Source organism: Cucurbita maxima, unplaced genomic scaffold (assembly GCF_002738345.1).
Source record: "Cucurbita maxima cultivar Rimu unplaced genomic scaffold, Cmax_1.0 Cma_Scf00032, whole genome shotgun sequence".
In the NCBI taxonomy this organism is placed as follows: domain Eukaryota; kingdom Viridiplantae; phylum Streptophyta; class Magnoliopsida; order Cucurbitales; family Cucurbitaceae; genus Cucurbita; species Cucurbita maxima.
The window spans coordinates 1140643-1159290 of NW_019272048.1; the positions used below are offsets into that span (position 1 = coordinate 1140643).

The 18648-nt window shown below is 35.9% G+C and overlaps 4 protein-coding genes across 5 annotated transcripts; 1 reads left to right on the plus strand and 3 right to left on the minus strand.

Annotated features, from left to right (window-relative positions):
- Nucleotides 1-334: 334 nt before the first annotated feature.
- Nucleotides 335-5130, minus strand: LOC111466882 (ethylene-responsive transcription factor-like protein At4g13040). 2 transcript variants are annotated; one of them, XM_023111558.1, is made up of 7 exons: nt 4998-5130; nt 3255-3360; nt 2992-3119; nt 1617-1701; nt 1133-1310; nt 936-1057; nt 335-846 (listed from the first exon to the last, which is right to left on the minus strand). In XM_023111558.1, the coding sequence occupies exons 2-7, from the start codon at nt 3295-3297 to the stop codon at nt 725-727; spliced, it is 678 nt and encodes a 225-aa protein (XP_022967326.1). In that variant the 5' UTR covers nt 3298-3360; nt 4998-5130; the 3' UTR covers nt 335-724. The 2 variants fall into 2 exon arrangements, with proteins under 2 accessions (XP_022967326.1, XP_022967327.1); XM_023111559.1 differs by having other exon boundaries at nt 335-851.
- Nucleotides 5131-5740: 610 nt separating this feature from the next.
- LOC111466900 (wound-induced basic protein-like) lies at nt 5741-7903 on the plus strand. Its single transcript, XM_023111587.1, has 2 exons — nt 5741-5910; nt 7640-7903. The coding sequence occupies exons 1-2, from the start codon at nt 5837-5839 to the stop codon at nt 7710-7712; spliced, it is 147 nt and encodes a 48-aa protein (XP_022967355.1). The 5' UTR covers nt 5741-5836; the 3' UTR covers nt 7713-7903.
- Nucleotides 7904-12460: 4557 nt separating this feature from the next.
- Nucleotides 12461-14309, minus strand: LOC111466860 (ninja-family protein 4-like). Its single transcript, XM_023111529.1, has 2 exons — nt 13596-14309; nt 12461-13002 (listed from the first exon to the last, which is right to left on the minus strand). The coding sequence occupies exons 1-2, from the start codon at nt 14116-14118 to the stop codon at nt 12590-12592; spliced, it is 936 nt and encodes a 311-aa protein (XP_022967297.1). The 5' UTR covers nt 14119-14309; the 3' UTR covers nt 12461-12589.
- Nucleotides 14310-15254: 945 nt separating this feature from the next.
- On the minus strand, nt 15255-18004 carry LOC111466866 (ER lumen protein-retaining receptor-like). Its single transcript, XM_023111537.1, has 6 exons — nt 17488-18004; nt 17000-17199; nt 16749-16889; nt 16562-16642; nt 16309-16436; nt 15255-15344 (listed from the first exon to the last, which is right to left on the minus strand). Exons 1-6 carry the CDS (start codon nt 17792-17794, stop codon nt 15311-15313), a joined length of 891 nt encoding a protein of 296 aa, XP_022967305.1. The 5' UTR covers nt 17795-18004; the 3' UTR covers nt 15255-15310.
- Nucleotides 18005-18648: the final 644 nt, after the last annotated feature.

Consider the following 18648-nt stretch of genomic DNA (forward strand, 5'->3'; position numbering starts at 1 on the left):
TTAAAACCATGAGGGGAAGCTCGAAACGGAGAACTCATAGATAATATTAGCGAATAATGAATTTGGACTATTACAAATGGTATCAGAGCTAGACATTGGGCAACCTGCCAACGAGGACGCTGGAATCTCAAGGGGGGTGGATTGTGAGTTCTACATTGGAGAAGGGAATGAAACATTACTTACAAGGGTGTCGAAACCGAAGCTCTAAAGGAAAAACTCGTGGATTTGAACTATTACATCATGTCTTAACTCTTGTAATATCACTCTTCATTGGCACACTCATAATAATCAAAATTTTGGACTATTTTATCAATTCCATCATTACAATGAGATAAAAGAATTTCTCGGCATTTAGTTTGCCAACTTTTATTTCCCAAAATAAAATGTTAAATTATTGTGGGATACCAGTAACAAAGGCAATAAACTATGAACATAAGATGGCTAACAATGGCACCTTCTTCCTTCATGAGAACCAGGTTCCATGATTGTGTGAGATCATCACTGCAGCAAGCGATAGCTGAAGCCATGGATTCTGAGCTTTAAAGTAACTCGAACTTGTCATAGGTGGCATCTCGAGACTTGAAGTATCATCAAGTAGATTCAAAAAGGACCCACTCGAATAGGTTATCACCGTACATCGTTCTTTCATCAGCTCAGAGTCTCATGAATTTGCCTAAAACCACTAAAATTATGTACATCCAAAACTTGTAGGAGGTTGCTTTGCCTAACCCCACGAGCATTTGAACAAAAAATTCAAAACTATAGGTCCGATCTTGAACTTCAATGAACTTGTAGTGTTTTCTGTTAAAGTTGTTCGGACTTCTTTGATTCTGGGCTGAGCCTCTTCTGTTCTGAAGAACATGACGATAAATAACTCATATAGTCAATACTAGGAACTGGAAGCATTTGCGAACTCGTAAAGAAGGAAGACTTACTTCTATTCGTAATCGCACGACGGGTCATGGCTAAAAACTCGTCCCAATTAAACCGTCTCAATTCTTGCTTCTCCGCCTCAGGGAGATCAAAGTTGGGTTCCCTTCCACACATGAAAGCAGCTCTATGAACAAAAGACTAATGATCAGCTCATTGGGGAGGTTCCTTCACACACTTTATGTCACTTAAAAGACATTACCTGTCATACAAATGAGCAGCTTCTTCTTGTGATCCGACAGTTCCCAAATGTATCTGTTTCTTGTCAACCTTTATAGCGGCTTGCCATTTCATGTTCTTGAAATAAACACCTCTCATTAAGAACGGTTCGTCCAAAAACTGCTTTCTCCTGTGTCTCTTTCGGCGCTTGACGGGCGGGTCTGTAAATACAGTCGCATGCAGCTCAAGTCATAATACAGACTTTCTTCATTAGTGCAGATGGAGAATGAGTAGACAGAGACAGATAGATGCATTAACTATTGAGTTATGCTCGTGTTGGCCAAACTCGTTACTTTTGAGAATTCATTGGATAGCATAATGAAAATGTGACCTACCCGTCTCCAAGATGAATCAATAGTATAAACGAACAAATAATGTCACATCAAAAGATAGATTTATATCGTATACTATTCTAATATCACATACATTCATGTAACTCGTAAATATGAAGGGATGACCGTACAAACCTGCAACTGGCTCGTCATTTTTCTCTTTTGATGTATCCAAAACAGATACCCCTGACGGTTCAGGCTCTATACGTGCAACTGGATTCTGAAAAAACATCATATTATTGAGATAAGTATCCAGCATAAATGTCCATTTTGTGTACTAAAAAACAAGCCATTCTTGCATTGGCAGGAAAAAAAGGGAAAGAAAAAGAACAGTCTTCTTTTATTGATGGAACACGTGTATAGCATTCCCATAAGCTGTTGCATGTGTGGAACGCTCGGGTAAACCAGAAAAGTTTGGGTAACCGTACCATACTACGCTCCGACATCCATTCAAACTTTACGAACCTAAATAATAGTATCACGCTAAAAGAGATAACGAAGGGGAGAAGCCAAACGGGAAGTCTACTGGACGGGCTTTCACTGGCGGCTATAATGGATGACTTAATAATATCGTCGGAATCTCATGCAACCTTGTGCATTGATCTAGCTCAATATGGTAATTGTTATTAAAAGGTGTGAATGTTTGATTAATCCACCACACCTAAATGGTGTGAAAGTCATCTTATTTATAATCAAATAAATTACAAGGATATGGAAATAGTAGTAAATGGAAATATAAATATCCTTAACAAAAGGAAAAAGAAAAAAAAACGAGAGCAATTTTACAGATAATTTTGCCTCAAATAAGAATTGTGAAGTACAAAAACTGACAGCAAATTAAACTATGAAACAAAAAGAAAGAAATAAGGTTTTGAAGTGAGAGACGGTAACAGCTCAAGCCCATCGCTAGTGGATATTGTCCACTTTTTTCTGTTACGTATCGTCGTCAGCCTCACGGTTTTAAAACGCGTCTACTAAGGAGAGGTTTTCACACGCTTATAAAGGGTGTTTTGTTCTCCTCCCCAACCGATGTGAGATCTCACAATCCACCCCCTTTAGGGCCCAGCATCCTTCCTGGCACTAATTCCCTTCTCCAATCGATTTTGGACCCCCCAATCCACCCCCTTTCGAGATCCAACGTCCTTGTTGACACACCGCCTCGTGTCCACCCCCCTCGGGACTCAGCCTTCTCGCTGGCACATCGCCCGATGTTTGGCTCTAATCCCATTTGTAACAGTCCAAGTCCACCGCTAGCAGATATTGTTCTTTTTGGGCTTTCTTTTTCGGGCTTCCCCTCAAGTTTTTTAAAACGTGTCTACTAAGGAGAGATTTTCATACCTTTATAAGTAATGTTTCGTTCTCCTCTCCAACTAATATGGGATCTCACAGAGACAGATCCACGCAATAAGTACTAGCTATGTGCTAAGAGGAACAGTCGAGGTAGCCAGTTCTTCTATAAACAACATGATGTGATTATGTAGTGATAAAGAAATTGGAAATATTTACTGACCTCTTTTATCTTGTTCACTTTGTCTGAGCAGACGGGATGAACACTAATGAAATCCGTACCGTACACGTGATCTTCAGTAGTCAAATCCTCAGAAAATTTTGAAACCGGAGCAACAAATGAGCCTTTGCCTACAAGTACCGAGTTCGTTTCATTCAAAGTCACGAATCAAAAGAGAAAAATTACATGCTTATACCTTCTGATATGATCCAACACAAGAGCTCTGTCCTTTTCTCAATACAATAGCTTTAAAAAGTAAATTTTACCAGTGCAAAGTCCCAGGAGTTTTCGCCTTCTTAGGCTCACCATAATTGGCTTCAATCTTGTTATCAAGTGGTATTGTTTGGTTGTTTTTCCTGGATCACCTCACATCTAGAGCAAACAAGCAGAACAATCTCAATCAGGACCAAAACACAGGCCAACATGTAACTACATAATGACAAACAATAAACTGATCGATAAGGCTCAAAGAACAAAACTGGTTCGATCGTAAAGATGATATAGAATGTGAGTTTCTAAGAATGACCCGTCTATTTGAAATGACTTTTTAAGTACTTAAAAAATGTGTTTAAATACATTCCCGATCCTAAATAATAGTAGTGTTTAACATCATTTCGTCTTAACTGAAGCAATCTGAATGGAGTTCAGATGTGCAACATAGGGTACGAATACAAAATTCAAGCATTATTTGTGAATTTCTAACACCTCAAGTCCACCGCTAGCAGATACTATCCTCTTTGGGCTTTCCCTTTCGGTTTTTAAAACACATTTACTAAGGAAAGGTCTCCACACCCTTATAAAGGGTGCGTTGTTCTCCTCCCCAACCAATTGGGATCTCACAATCTACCCCCTTTGAGACCCAATGTCCTCGCTGGCACTCGTTCTCTCCTCTAATCGATGTGAGACCCCCCAATCCACCCCCTTTCGGAGTCTAGCGTCCTTGCTAGCACATCGCCTCGTGTCCACTCCCCTTCGGGGCTCAGCCTCCTTGCTAGCACATCACCCCGTGTCTGACTCTGATACCATTGGTAACAACCCAAGTCCACCACTAGCAGATATTGTCCTCTTTGGGTTTTTCCTTTTTGGGCTTCTCCTCAAGGTTTTTTAAACACGTCTACTAGGAAGAGGTTTCCACACCCTTATAAAGGTTGTTTTGTTCTCCTCTCCAACCGATGTGAGATCTCACAATCCCCCCCTCGGGCCCAGCGTCCTCGCTAGCACTCGTTCCCTTCTCCGATCAATATGGGACCCCCCAATCCACCCCTTTTGGGGTCCAGCTTCCTTGCTAGCACAACGCCTCGTGTCAACCCCCTTTGAGGCTCAACCTCCTCACAGGCACATCACCCAATATCTAACTCTGATACCATTTATAACGGCCCAAGTCCACCGCTAGCAAATATTGTCCTCTTTGAGCTTTCCCTTCCAGACTTCCCCTCAATATTTTTAATACACGTCTACTAGGGAGAGGTTTCGACACCCTTATAAAGAATGCTTCGTTCCCCTCTCCACAACCGAAGTGGATCCGACAAAATCAATAACCTAAAGGAAGTACCAGTTTAAACTATCATCAACCAAGAAAGCAAATAAAGAGCAACATATAGCTAACATTTGCAGGCAATAGCAGCTTAAATTGAGCAAAAAAACAAACATAAACACAAATTTGGGTGGTTCCATTTACAAACTTTCCAGTCTAATCAAATCTAAGCCGTTCATCCAAATTGAAGTAACCCAAGTCAACTTTAATGACCAAAACCTTCTTCTTCTTCTTCTTCCATTCATATCAAAAACTCCTCTCCCAAACATTGAACTCAAAAATTAATGTAAAAAAAAAAAAAAAAACCTCATCAAATTCGGCGGTGGAATTCTCAAACTCATCCATCTAAACAAATCCAATACTAAAAACAACAAGAAACAACTCATCGGCATTCGATTCCGCCCGTCAAAGGCGAATGCCGATGACCGGAGAGCGAGCAAAATGCGATAAAACAGAGAGAGGGCGGCGTTCATACCTGAGCGGAGGCGGTGGAGAAGAACGATTGAAAAATTTTAAAGAGGGGATTGAGATTATGAAGAGAAGGGAAGGTGGTGAGCATTTACAATGGCCGTTGAACTTTACAATGGATATATATATATAGAGCGAGAGAGAGATTACACTTTTTTGAAAGATTTTTCAACCATTGTGCATATGAATGCTGGAAATTTTCCAACATTTTATCTTCCAATTATGCCCTCCACTAAAAAAAACTCATTTTCTTCTTTAATTTTTTTTTTAAAATTGTTCTTACAAACCATATTTTCCATTAAAATGAATAATAAAACATTCAACTATTTATTTTATTTTTAAAGACTGTTGTACCAAAATAAATATTTTAAATGATTGAAATAGAATAAATTTTAGGGTTACGATCAAATGAGAATTAAATCTTTTATTTATTTAGTTTTGAAATTTTAAAATAATGAAATATCATTTATTTTAGTGCTCAATGTTATTATTAAAGTATATATTTTAAAATATCTAAATTTAGTCGAGTATGTTTTTAATAAATATTAAAATTAGTATTTATTATTGTAATTAATAAATAAACTAAAAATAGGGACCATATTTGTACCATTCAAAAATTAATTTTAAAATTGTCTATTTAATTTTTTTTTTATTCAAATTAATTTATGATTTTATTAAATAAAAAAAATTAAATTTTTGAAATTTATGAAGTATTTAAACACTCGTTTACCGCCTATTTCTATAGATACCGATATTTATACAAACGAAGGTTGCAGATTTGGAGGTCGGCGACAGACTAGGGTTTTTGCTTGGAATATTGTTGTTGTTTCTCCCAATTGCTTCACGATGATCTACGACGTCAACTCTCATCTGTTCCGCTCTTTCCTCAGCCAGAAGGGAGGAGGAGCCTACGACAAAAGGTATGCGATGCTCTTCTTTTCACCATGTTTACAATTAGAAACGTATTTGTGGAGATTTTTTTTTTTTTTTGTTGTTGTTATAAGGTGGTTCGTTAACTTGATTTTCTCTCTTTTCTGTAACTGTCTATTTGTTTGATTTTGGATTCTAGGTTGTTTTGATTTTCGTTTACTTTATTTTGCTTTTGATTTGGCTCTGTAAGTTGTCTTATTAGTCTGCTATTGGCTTGTTTGATTGTGCTGCCTTTTGGCTTTCTTTAGATGTTAGTAAATTGAGCTAGAGGCTCTAGAAGTTTAGGTTGCTGAATGGATATCGAAATTTGTTTGAAATTGATCTTGCGAACGAAACTAACAGCGTTTGAATGCTCATAGAATTGGTAGCTTTTATTTTGCCGTTTAGTTCTCTATTCGTTCTTCGTCTTGCTTTTATTATCGATGTTTGCTCTCGAATCTTCAAAGATTTCTGTACTTCAAGCGTACTTGTTGCTTGCTAATGAATAAAAGCATGAAGCATTATTTTAAAAAAAAAAACATTCTATTTTGAAGCGTCATGCAGATTTAATTGCTATGAATGATCCAATAGAGTTTTGACCGGCGAACTATGCCAAACTTTTACGGAAAGCTTTTTAGCATAGTTTATTTACTTCCGTTCTAGATTCCTTGAGACTTTTGGATTTGCCTGTTTTTAACTCGGTACATAGTTAGGCGACAATAGGTTTTGCAATTTCTTTTTAAACTATATGTTCTTTAAGATTTTCAAGTGTAAATTAAACTTCCTTTTGGAATCTTCTGTTGCATGGAACAACAGACATTTAACAACACCGCCTTTAGCATTTAGCAATATTTTTCTTGAATTAATTTTAGTGTCTGCTTTTATCTTGGTGTAAATGTTACTACACTGCCTTCACCAATTTTAATCTCAACGATCTTTTGGCCTTTTTTTGGCAATTTCTTTAGCCTGGAGCTTAGGTTTCCTCCCTTTTCGTTTCATCCTACCAATCTGTTTCATATTAAAAAAAAAAAAAGAGAGCAAAAAAAGTGCATATATTAATCCTTTGTTTTATTTTAGAAAAAAGAAAAAAGCGCATGACCGACTTAACTATCTTTACTTCAGATGTTTTGGATCTGGCCTGGCTTACCGTTTATTCTATGCGATATTAATTCCATGGTTTAAAGATTATGATTCAACTGTAGTGAATATTTTAATAGACGAAACCTAAAGGTTAAATATTGTACCCTTCGTTCCTTTTGTTTTCCTCTCTCATTATTCAACTTCCATAATATCCATAATTGTTGTTGCAAATGATTAAGGCAGCATTTAAAAGGGGAAATAATTTTATTCTTGTGTTGAATGCTTATCTCTACTGTTTGAATTACGCAAGAGTCTGGCTTTACTTTCCCCAATGCGTAATTAAAAGTAATAATAACATAATATATTCTGTATTCGTTACTCAATTTTCTTCTCTGTTCTGTTTGTTAATATTTTTATAATTACTCACTGAACAACATTTTACTTAATTGGTGTCCCTTGTGGGCTCCCCTTTTTAGGCCTCTCCTTGTTGTAGGACTGTGTATTCTTTCATTTTGTCTCAATGAAAGTTCGATTTTTACATAATACAAGAAGAATATATTTTGAATTTCGAAATGTATTTTCTCGATTTGGAGTAGTTACATTGTCGTGTTATAAATGAGAATTTGTAGCCTTATCAGTTGTTTGTGATGTTTACTTCAGAAAAATTGAGGAGCAGAAGCCCAAAGAGCAAAGATTCAAGGCAAATGAGAACAAGCCTGTCATGACAGAGTAATAACAACGTGAATATGTAGGTTGTTGATCATATTTTAGTCAAGTTTGAATTGTTTCAATAGAACCAGTTTTCATATTCCTTGTATGACTTTATTAACGCTCTGCCATATGGAGGCTTTGGGCTTGCAATGAGCAAGTTTATGTCAATTCATTATTTTATAATCCAAGCACATCTTTCTTTTTGTGATTTTATTTGTTGGCCAAGCCTTTTATGTCAATTTATGAGTGTTTTTGTCACTGATAAATGCTTTGCTAGTAGTACGGTTGATGTTATGATGAAACGAAGGTTTGATATCTTTAATATTTCTTCATTGGGGTCGGTGGATGATTGGAGAAAAGATGATAATTGGGTGGATTCATCCTTTCTATTCCTTTTTGACTTTTAATTGAACGCAGGGCAAACAGAAATATAATTATAAAACATTTGCATTGGACAAACACAAATGGAGAAGAAATCTTCCTTCTTGGGCGACGGGAACATATCTTAACATTGTCAACCTTGGTGGGCCCATCCCCGTAAAGCATCCGAAACACCATTATTGCCGTCTTGGCAATGGCAGGACACAAGCATTGTAAGTAACAATATTTATCTACAAATAAACCTCCCTCGTGACTTTAGAATTTTTCTTTTCTTGTTTGTATTCTTGTTATTGAATTAAATACGTATGTCTGCATGTAAATAAAGGCGATGGTAAGGCATTCATTAGGGGTAAACGAAAAAGAACCATCTTCAGTTTTTAGAATCTTTACCTCCTTTCCCATTTATGAAGAATTGCCATGGACCGTAAAGACGTGTCTAATTTGCAGCGTCTGTTGCAAAGGCATGCACGCAAGTAGCCATAATCAGTAGTTGGATTGTCATGATGTCATTCCTTTTATAGCCTTCAAAAGTCCTATTCCCACACTACAACCATCCCACTTCCATGAGGGTTTGCTTTAGGCCGTGAGTTATCCAATCCAATAACAAGAAATTTCTGAGATTTAGCATTAGGTTATGACTTAAAAGACTTTTCAGAGGGGGAGGGTGTTCTTTTATTTAAATGGCTCATCTCTAAATTTTTAAAATGTTTAGCAAGTCTTTGAATGTTAATCGTGTTTATTAACGCTGGATATAAATTTGAAATTTATATTTAATAGAGTTATAAAGATTTAATTTTGTATTTAGTAAATCTAAATAATGATTAGATTAAGAATTTGTTAGATATAAAATTGTAAGTTTAAGGACTTGCTAGATAGTTTTAAATTTTTTACATCCATTAGACATAAATTAGAAATTTAGAAATTTATAACTTAATCACATATATCCCATAACTATAGGTTTTTTTTTTTTTTTTTTACTCGTTTCTGCCACCTTCTATATAAGATTATTTTATGTGGAGATGCAATCTCTTTCTAGGTCTGGTGTCCACAAACGTGCCTCATTTTTGCATTCACAATTCTGACCTTTCCTTCCGTTTCTTCTGTTATTTTTTCGCAAGCCTTTTTTTCCTTCTTTTTTTCCCCATTTCTCTTCCTTTATAATGTTTGGTAGTTTTAGAAGATACAACCTCGATGTCAATCCATTTGATAACAGCTCCAAGTCTAAACTTTTAGAAGTATATGAGTTCTATGAAGTTTATCAAATTTGGCCTAGTCGAGTTTGATAGGAATTGATAAAGTTAGAAACTTATGAAACCTACAATTTTGGTTGAGGATTGTTGGGAGAGGAATTACGCATTGACTAACTAAAGGGAAGGTCATGGTTCATGAGTAAGGAATACTATATCCATTGAAATGAGGCCTTTTAGAAAAAATCAAAAGTAAAGCCATAATATTTTTTATGCTTAAAGTAATATTATACATTGGGAAGAATTGTGGTTTTTATCTATTTATTTTTTCGGTGATTTTGTAATGAAATTACTATGATTTCATCCATGGTAAATAAATGATATGGTCATTTTAGGCTGTTTGAAGTTGTAAATCAATATGAATGTAGGGTTGGTAGTTATGGTAAGTGCTAGAAAGCTAGAAAGCTATTTCAACAAACAAAAAGGCTAAAATTACTGCTAATGGACTGCTTTAATTTAACCTTTTGCCTTAAAGTTGAACAAATAATGGTATTATAATGTTCCTAATTTATGGGTTTGCCATCTCAATGATCATAGCCACTGTAATCATATGAATTCTTCTGAATTGAAACCTGTCAGTTTTTCAATCATGCCACAATTTTAGTCTTTTATTTCAAAAAGTGTAGTAATCTAAGTTGGTTGATTTCAACAATTTTTTTTCTTATTTTATTTATTATCAATTTGTAGGAAGTGAGTTCATTCTTTTTAGTGTGTATTTTTTTTAGGTTTTTTTTTTTTTCATGGTTATTAACCAATTGAATTATGATTAAGTCAGTAGTATTAGAATCTTACTCATGGTTCTTAATCACATCATAAGCTATGATTTAGCTGATCAGACTAAATCATTTTAATTTTTTCACATAGGAATTTGAGTGCATAAGGGAGTTCCTTCTCGGTTTTGCATGTCAAATGGCAACTACTCTATTTCGTATCATCCCACCCAAACCTATACGTTATTTCACTAACAATCATCTAATTCTTAAAAAAGGTAGACCCACGACTATTTTAGCACATATCTTAATAACCTGATCGTAGACTGAAATAGGATAACCTAATAATAAGGTCGTGTCAAGCTTTTCTTTGGTTTCACTCTCTGAATTGGTATGGTAACCACTAAACTTTGTTTTCGATAACCATGTAAGAGTAGTTCTAAAAGATTCATGGTCTTAAGAAATTAAAAAATTAGAGTGAAAGAAAAAGATCATGGAGAGAATCATAATAATTTGATAGTTAGATTGTAAAGACCTGCCATTTTCTTTCCCTTGTTCTTTGCCTCCTCTTTTTTCTCTCTCTCTCTCTCTCTCTCTCTCTGTTTCAGTCTCTTTCCTTTATTCACGCCGCTTTCTCTCCCAATTCTCACAGTTCCTCTCTCTCCTCTCCATTTCATTACCAAAATCTACTCTCCCACTGAACTTTCCCCCAACAAACTCCACCATCGCCATTCTTACAGAGCTTCGAAAACAGAGAGAAAAAAAGGAAAGAAATCATAAACAATGTCTGAAATTTCCATCTCCAAGAAAGCATTTGGATTGTCCTGTGTTTCTCACTTCTTCCATTTCTTCTTCTTTCTCCTCTCTCACCCTCTTCACTTGTCTTTCTTCATCTTCTTCTTCCCTTACTTTCTCAAGCTTCTTTCCTTTCTCTCTCCTCTCTTCATCACCACTTTTCTCCTCCTCTTTGCATTATTCTCTCTGTTTGATCATCATCTTCATCACCATTTTCATCATTTTGCAGATTCTTCCAAAATGGGATTTCTTGCTACTACTTACCATGTTGTTTTTGACAGTTTACGCCCAAGAACACCAGACGAATCCCCCATGGAAGAGCTTGAAGCTTACAAAATCGTGTTTGAGGCTTACACTTTTGGCTCTGAACAAAACCCATATGAACACAGTCTCCAAGAAGTGGAAGTGGAAGTCGATTTTCAAGAACCCATGGCGCATTTTCCCGAGAAAATCAAACCTCTCCCGGAAAATTCCCTGATAGCAGAAGTTGAAGCAAAAACAGAGGAATTACAAGAAGCCAAATTCGAAAACAGAGATGAAAAGCATGAAATCATGAAAGATTTGAGAAAAATCACAGAAGAATCATCGAGTTCTTCAAGATCTGAATCGAGTCCTCCATGGAGTTCACCAGGGAGTTTCAATAGAGAAAATTCATCATTAGGAAGCTATGGATCGATGAGGAAGGAGAAAGAATGGCGAAGAACACTCGCCTGTAAGCTCTTCGAAGAGCGGCACAGTTCAGAGGAAACAGAAGGGATGGATTCACTGTGGGAAACATACGAGAAGAAGGAGAAAGACGATAGAAAATCCAAGAAAGAAGAAGAAGAAGAAGAAGAAGAAGAAGAGGAAGAAGAAGGGCAACTTTGCTGCTTACAGGCACTGAAATTCTCGGCGGGGAAGATGAATTTGGGAATGAGGAGACCAAATCTTATGAAAATGACCAAAGCTTTGAAGGGATTTGGATGGTTGAGCAGAAAAGGAAGTAGAAAGAGATTGATCCATTGATGAATTGTTTTGGGTTTTTTCTTTTTGGTTCTTCATGTTCTTCATCATAATCATTGTAATTCTCCATTTTTTTTTTCTTTTGTTGGTTTGGTTTTCGTTTTGATTCAACTGTTCAAATAGTGAAGGTATATAATTTTTGTTCTTGTTGCTAATTGGATATCTATCTAAAATCTAATCTAACCCATTTTTTGTTTCTTTTTTTTACCTTTATGATTCTTGTTTTGTTTTCTTTCTTTTTGGCTTAATCTCTGTTTTTGGTATATCTACAAATGAAGTACTCAAATTTAGAGTCAAAATTTTTATTGGTACATAAACCATAAGAAGTATTTTGATGAGCGGCTAGGATTAAAAAACTTACCGATATTTGATTTTTAAAAGTTATATTCGTTTTTTCTTTACCATACTCCTATAAAATTTCCAGTGGTTCGTTACCTATCGACGATATATAATAGAAGACAATATAATATTTACTAGTGATGTGTTTGGACTATTGCAGAATCAAAAAATCAAGAGAGAGAGAATACGGATCCATTGAAATTATTAATAAAAAAAATATATAGTATTTATTTTCCATTTTCATTCATTTTTAAAATTATTTTGAAAGTTAAAAGATTTTGGTTGCAGATCTTATCTTGCCAACGTTAAATTATTCAATGAAGTCACAGTAGGACCGACCAAAATCACCAACATAGTGGCGGTCTCGAAGTTTCAATATCAAAAAAAGATGTTAAGCGGTAATGATCTAAATCAGATACATGGATTCATCTAATTGAAGATGGTACGATTCCATTAGTTGGAAGAACAGTAATGTGTTTCAAAGGATGGGAAACCTGACCGCCGCCGCCGTGCTTAACGAACTCGGCCGGCGAAAAGGATTCCCCATGGCAGCCACACAAAATACTGACCTCCAAGTTTGAGTATCTATACAAGAAGCCAGTGGTTATGGTTTTGGTGCCATTGGGAGCAATCCCTGTGGTTGAAACGCAGGGCATTTGCTCAAAACTTTGGACATGGCGGCTCTGGATTTCAGGCTTTGGAGGCTTTCCATTCACCATTGAAGAGTTCTTGATTCTGGGTTTGGAAACATGGGATTCGACCAATTTCTCACTGCAAGGCTTTGATTTAACATGATTCTTAGATGAGGAATTACATGAATTGCTTCTGCTACTAACTCCTGGAAGAACATGAACAAGATCACAACTAATTAATAAGAACATGAACTAGAATGATCGGCTTACAAAGCAAAATGGAAATCAAATGGTTTAGATTCGACACGCTATACCAAATCTATGTGGTTAGAATTCACGAGCTTCCACAATACTATGATATTGTCCATTTTAAGCCGTGCCTTTGCTTTGGGCTTCCCCAAAATTCCAGTACCTATATATATATATTCCTTACTTATAAACCTATGATCATGCCCTCCCAACAATTCTCTCCGAACTAAATACACTATAGAGCCTCTCCAGAGGCCTATGGAGACCTGGAATAACCTTTCCTTAATTGAGGCTCGACTCCTATTCAACACTTGAGAGTCACTTTTAACTATACTTTCGAGGGCTCACAACTTCTTTGTTTGAAGTTGGAAGATTCTATTGACATGGTTAAGTTAAGGGCATTACTACCGATACCATGTTAGGAATCATGACTCTCCATAATGATATATTGTCCACTCTAATTATAAACTCTTGTGGCTTTATTTAGAGTTTTTCCAAATGCGAATTTCTAAACTATGTTTGATTGTTTGAAGCTTAATAGAAAAATTACCTTCATGAGAGGAAGAACTGTGATAATTATCAGAAATAACAGAGGAACTGCAAACAGGGGAGGATCCAGAAGACCCAGTTTTCCTGTTCTTGCTTCCACCAACATCGGAAACACTCCGGCAAGCCACCGCCGGCTGATGGAGGATTCTCTCACCGGCAGCCCAGTATGGCGTCAGGCAGGGAAACGCATAGCCATAGCCATTGATAAACGGAACGTACTGCAACGACGAGTAGGGATACGGATTTTGAAGATCCACATTGTTCATCAAATCACATTCAGATCCTAAACCTTCAAGCTTCTTCTCCCTCTTCAATGGCCGATTCCGTTCTTCTTCTCGCTTCCTCTTGGCCTCTCCTCGCCTAATCGCGCTTCTAATCTTCTCATCGGTAACTCCGCTCTCCTCATCAGAGCCATTGTTGATTAGGGTTAACTTCTCCGGTAAATTTCTGAAACCTCCGCCGATTGAAAGCCCTAAATCGAGGTCTAGATCGCCGTCTTCTTCACGTATCACCGCCAATTTCATCTCCCGGACAAAAATGAAATCAAGTGTAGAACGAGTGTGAGAATGAAGATTTGTGGATTTGGATTATATGGACGGAGGGATTCTCGGGAGGCGGAGCAGCGGCGACGTGGCGGCAGCGGAGGAGATGAAGGAGGCGGTGGGATTGGAAGGAACACGTAGGAGAGAATGGAATCACAGAGATATTTTTAGCGCAACCGAAGCCTTTGCCTCCGCCATTAATCTATTATATCTCATTCTCTGGTCAATCTCCTTTGACTTTATTCCACGTGTCGCGTATTTATTGGCAAAACTATTAATCTTTGAAATATTTATATTTATATTATTTTATTGTGGGGTCCACATTTAACACGTTGAACATTGAGGTCACGACACGTGGAAACCGAGGCTGGGTAAGAAGGACACGTGGTGGTTGATTTTCCGGTCCCACAAATAATCTACGGTCTTTTTCCACGTTAAAATCTCAAAACGCGAGATCAGCTCCACCAACCAGAATATGCCACGTGTACATTTCTTGTTTTCAAAGTGGGCCCTGCTGTAACGGCTGCAGAATGACACGTGGAGATTTTACAGCTAAGAGGTGCGCCAACTTTTATGAAAAGGCCTAGTGATATTGACACAGCGACGTCAGGCTGTGACAGTGTCGGAGACGTGGCAGATTTTCGGACGCGGCCTCACGAAAAGTACGTGACGAATTATTCTGTGGGCCCCGATATATTTCATATGGCGCGTGGAATAATCTTTGTTTTTTTATTTTTATTTTTATTTTATTTTACTTGAGGTGCCACGTGGCTTCATTATACACGTGGAGAAGGGATACCAAATTGACGGTGATCCAGAGGCCACGTCAATGTTATGCATCAGCCACCGTACAATCGACTTTTTTTTTTTTTTTTTTTAACTATTTTTCTTTTTGTTCGGAAATAAATCAATTTTGACCCAAATTTAAATTATCGCACATTTCTTACCCTTCATTATTAATTAAATTTTGAGGTAAAAATTTATTGGACAAAAAAAATAATTTATATCTTTAAATTTTGAGCATTATTTAATAATTTTATCGGTTTAAATCCTAAAACTTCATAAATGATTAATTAAAATGCGAATATAATGCAAAGTATATAATAATGAAGGAAAAATGATACAATTAAATTATAATGTTCATTCTTTAAAATATACCTTAAAAATTAAGACTTTAAACAGGCATCCTCAATTGTCCTTTCACCATGCTGCAATTTAAAATCATAAAATAGAATTAAAAAACATAAATCCAAATGGCCATAATATAATAAAATTTATTAGGGGCGTACATGATCTTAAACGGGTTAAGAGGAATCTTTTTGACCCAACCCAAAAGTTTCCTTACAGGAATTGGATTGCGTTGTGTTGGGTTGGATTGCGTTAGGTTGGGTTGGGTTGGGTTGGGTTGGGTTGAGAGATTCTCCTACAAGTTGATTGAGAAGCTATAGTAAACACTAAAATGGTCAAACAACTTTTCATAAAACTCGATATTTAAATTTATTTACTTTTCACCAACACCAGTAAGAACTATGATAGATGGAAAGTAAAAATTATTCAAACATCGGTATAATTTATACATATAATTTGTAAATATATGTATAAATTATAATTAATAAACCTTTAATAAATTATATTTTTAAATGGAAGAGATTGTTTGCTAGCACGTTAGAACAACTTTTATTCATATTATAAATAATGTGTATATAAAAGAAAATATAGAAATTAAAAAATAATAAAATAATATAAAAGAAATTAAAATTGTTTTAAGATAGAACAAAGTACACTCCGAGTAAAACTATTAATGTAAATTCTTAATATATTTTATATATTTGTATTTGGCTTGGGTCAACTCGAGAATTTTGTCCCATGAACTCGAAATCAAACCTGAGTTAGTTTGGGTTTAGAAAAATGAACCCAAACCAATTCGAAAATCTAATCCAACCCAACCCAACCCAACCATTATAGTTCAGGTTGGGTTGGTCAGGATTATCGGGTTGAATGTACACCCCTAAAATTCATGAATTTTTTAATAATATCTGTTATGATTTGGCGGGTCATTTGACATTTTTTAATTTTTTTTAAAGTTGAGGGACAAAATAATAAAAAATAAAAGTTTAAGGACTAAACTTGTAATTTAACCTAATATTTTAAGAAATAAGCCTGTGAGTTTACCTTTTTATGTAGTAATAACAAAAGTCAGCCAAGATGAAGGATTGAATCATTTCAGCCATGAACGCTGCCATGAACCAAAAGTAACCACTGCCAACCAATAGAAAATATTGCCCACGAGAATCGTAAACCTAAAACGAAAGTAATTTAAACACCAAGTTCGTAAAAAGACCATAGTCTTACAAAATCCATAAATACTTAGCATTCAAAAATAGAAATTGATAAACAACACTTTTCGGTTATGAGACGAACAAACCTGAATAACCCAATAAGCAAAAGCTAAGAATCTAGAAATTCCCAAAGCAAACACGTAATGGGCAGTGAAAGGTTCGATCGTCTGCCAAAATATAAGAAATATACGATCGAAATGAACCGAAAAGTTAAAGTTTCGATGAGTCAATAGAAAATGGAAAGAATTAAGAAAAAAGAGGAAATGAAATAACCTTAGCATTTTGCATAAGTCGAAGTTGAGGCAACACTGAAAGAGATTCTAAGTAAACACCGAATGCCCACAACACTCTAATGAAGCGATTATATGGTGCATGGGGAAAGATAAATATAGAAAGAACCATACACGGCACCACCTGTAAAAAAACGTAACTAATGGGTTAAAGTCGTGACCTCTAAATCTAACGTCATATTAAATCACGAATAAATCTAAAAGGGTAAAGTGATAAGTGACAGTAAAAATTACCACGTAATACAAATGGAAGTTGTCGAAGGATTTGACGTAAGTATTTTTCAACTTGAAACGAATCATGTAAATAACCCAAACCGTGGAGACGAGAGTAATGAACTCCAAAATTGAGTAAAAGTCAATCCTCAGGATTGTTCCGCTCACCAATTTTACAATGAGGAACAACGCCGTGAGTTCTTGACTTTTTGACGATAAACCTGATTTTATTACCAAAATACCCTTGTAAGAAATAACGATACAAAAAAAAAAAGGATAAAACTTATTTAAATTAATGGAAAAATCTTTTGTAAATAAAAAATTGATAAAAATATTTTAAATCTATAATTTAATTTTATGTTTATAAAAATAAATAAATAAATATATATATATATATATATATATATATAATGAATCCTAATTCTTGGCAGCATTTTCAAACAGAAATCCCAAAATCAGAAAAATAAAAATAAAAATTAAAAAGATGAGAGAGAGAGAGAGGAACTCGCCGGAGCAGGTTTTATGAGTGGTGAGCTTGTAAGCGAGGATGAGAAGACCGGCAGCGTGAATGACTGCACCGGCGATGAAGAAGTAATTATGATCCTTAACAGTCACCTTCAAAGCCACCAACGCCAACACCGTCGCCGCCGACGCAATAGCGATCTTCGCTACCGTGGATCGCCGTTTCAGCCACTCTGCCGCCGCTTGGACCATCCGATTCCGCCTTATCGGGCGATTCTTCGATTCATCGCCGCTGGTAGAGATCGGAACCCTACCGGTACTGAAATTGATCGGATATGATCCTAACGCATCCATTTACAGAGACAGAGCGCGATTGAATTGAAATTGAAGGAGCGATCGAAACAGAGAGAGAGAGAACGAGAGAGAGGCGTTTTTTAAAAGGCAATTTTGTGGCGAAATGGATCGGACAGTTTTTTTTCTCCGACGGCATTGAATCGGTTGCCATTTATGGCGAACGAATCAATTAATTGATATCCAGAAATGAAATTGATCCATGAATTTGGACTCTGCCCTCTCCATTAGGGTTTATTCTAAAATTCATTAATTAATAATAATAAATTTTCAAGATAAGGACGAAATGACTAGCAAATATTGTCTGTCTGTTACATACTTTTGACTAGTTTGACTGATTATTGGTGGTAACCGATTGAGCAAGTTCGCTTAACTGCGAGACAATTACCCACCCGTTCCAGCCAAATAGCGAGCGATCACTCAATAATTTACACTAAGAGAAAGTGGTCGGGAATGAGTGCCTATCAATTACGAGATAGCAGCCTCACAGTTTTAAAAAACGTCTATTGGATAAATAAGATTTTTGTATCATTATAAATAGTGTTTCGTTCCCTTCTCCAATTGAGCGAGAAATTTCGTACATGGTTCAGCTGGCAAATGCAGTATAGTATACAAATGTATATGGTCAAGTTCGGTGCACCAAACCATTATACATGGAGCTTCCGTACACACTATGTCGGGCAGCTTTATAACAACAGTATTTAGCAATTTTCTTCTTTAATTTTATAGCAAAGTCATTTGTAGAACGGGTCCCAAAGAACCCTAAAAATTTTCTTCGACTTTTTATTTTTGCATTAAAGAACTATAAGTCTTCATTTACGTGTGCAAAACGAAAAAAAAAAAAAAAAAAAAAAACG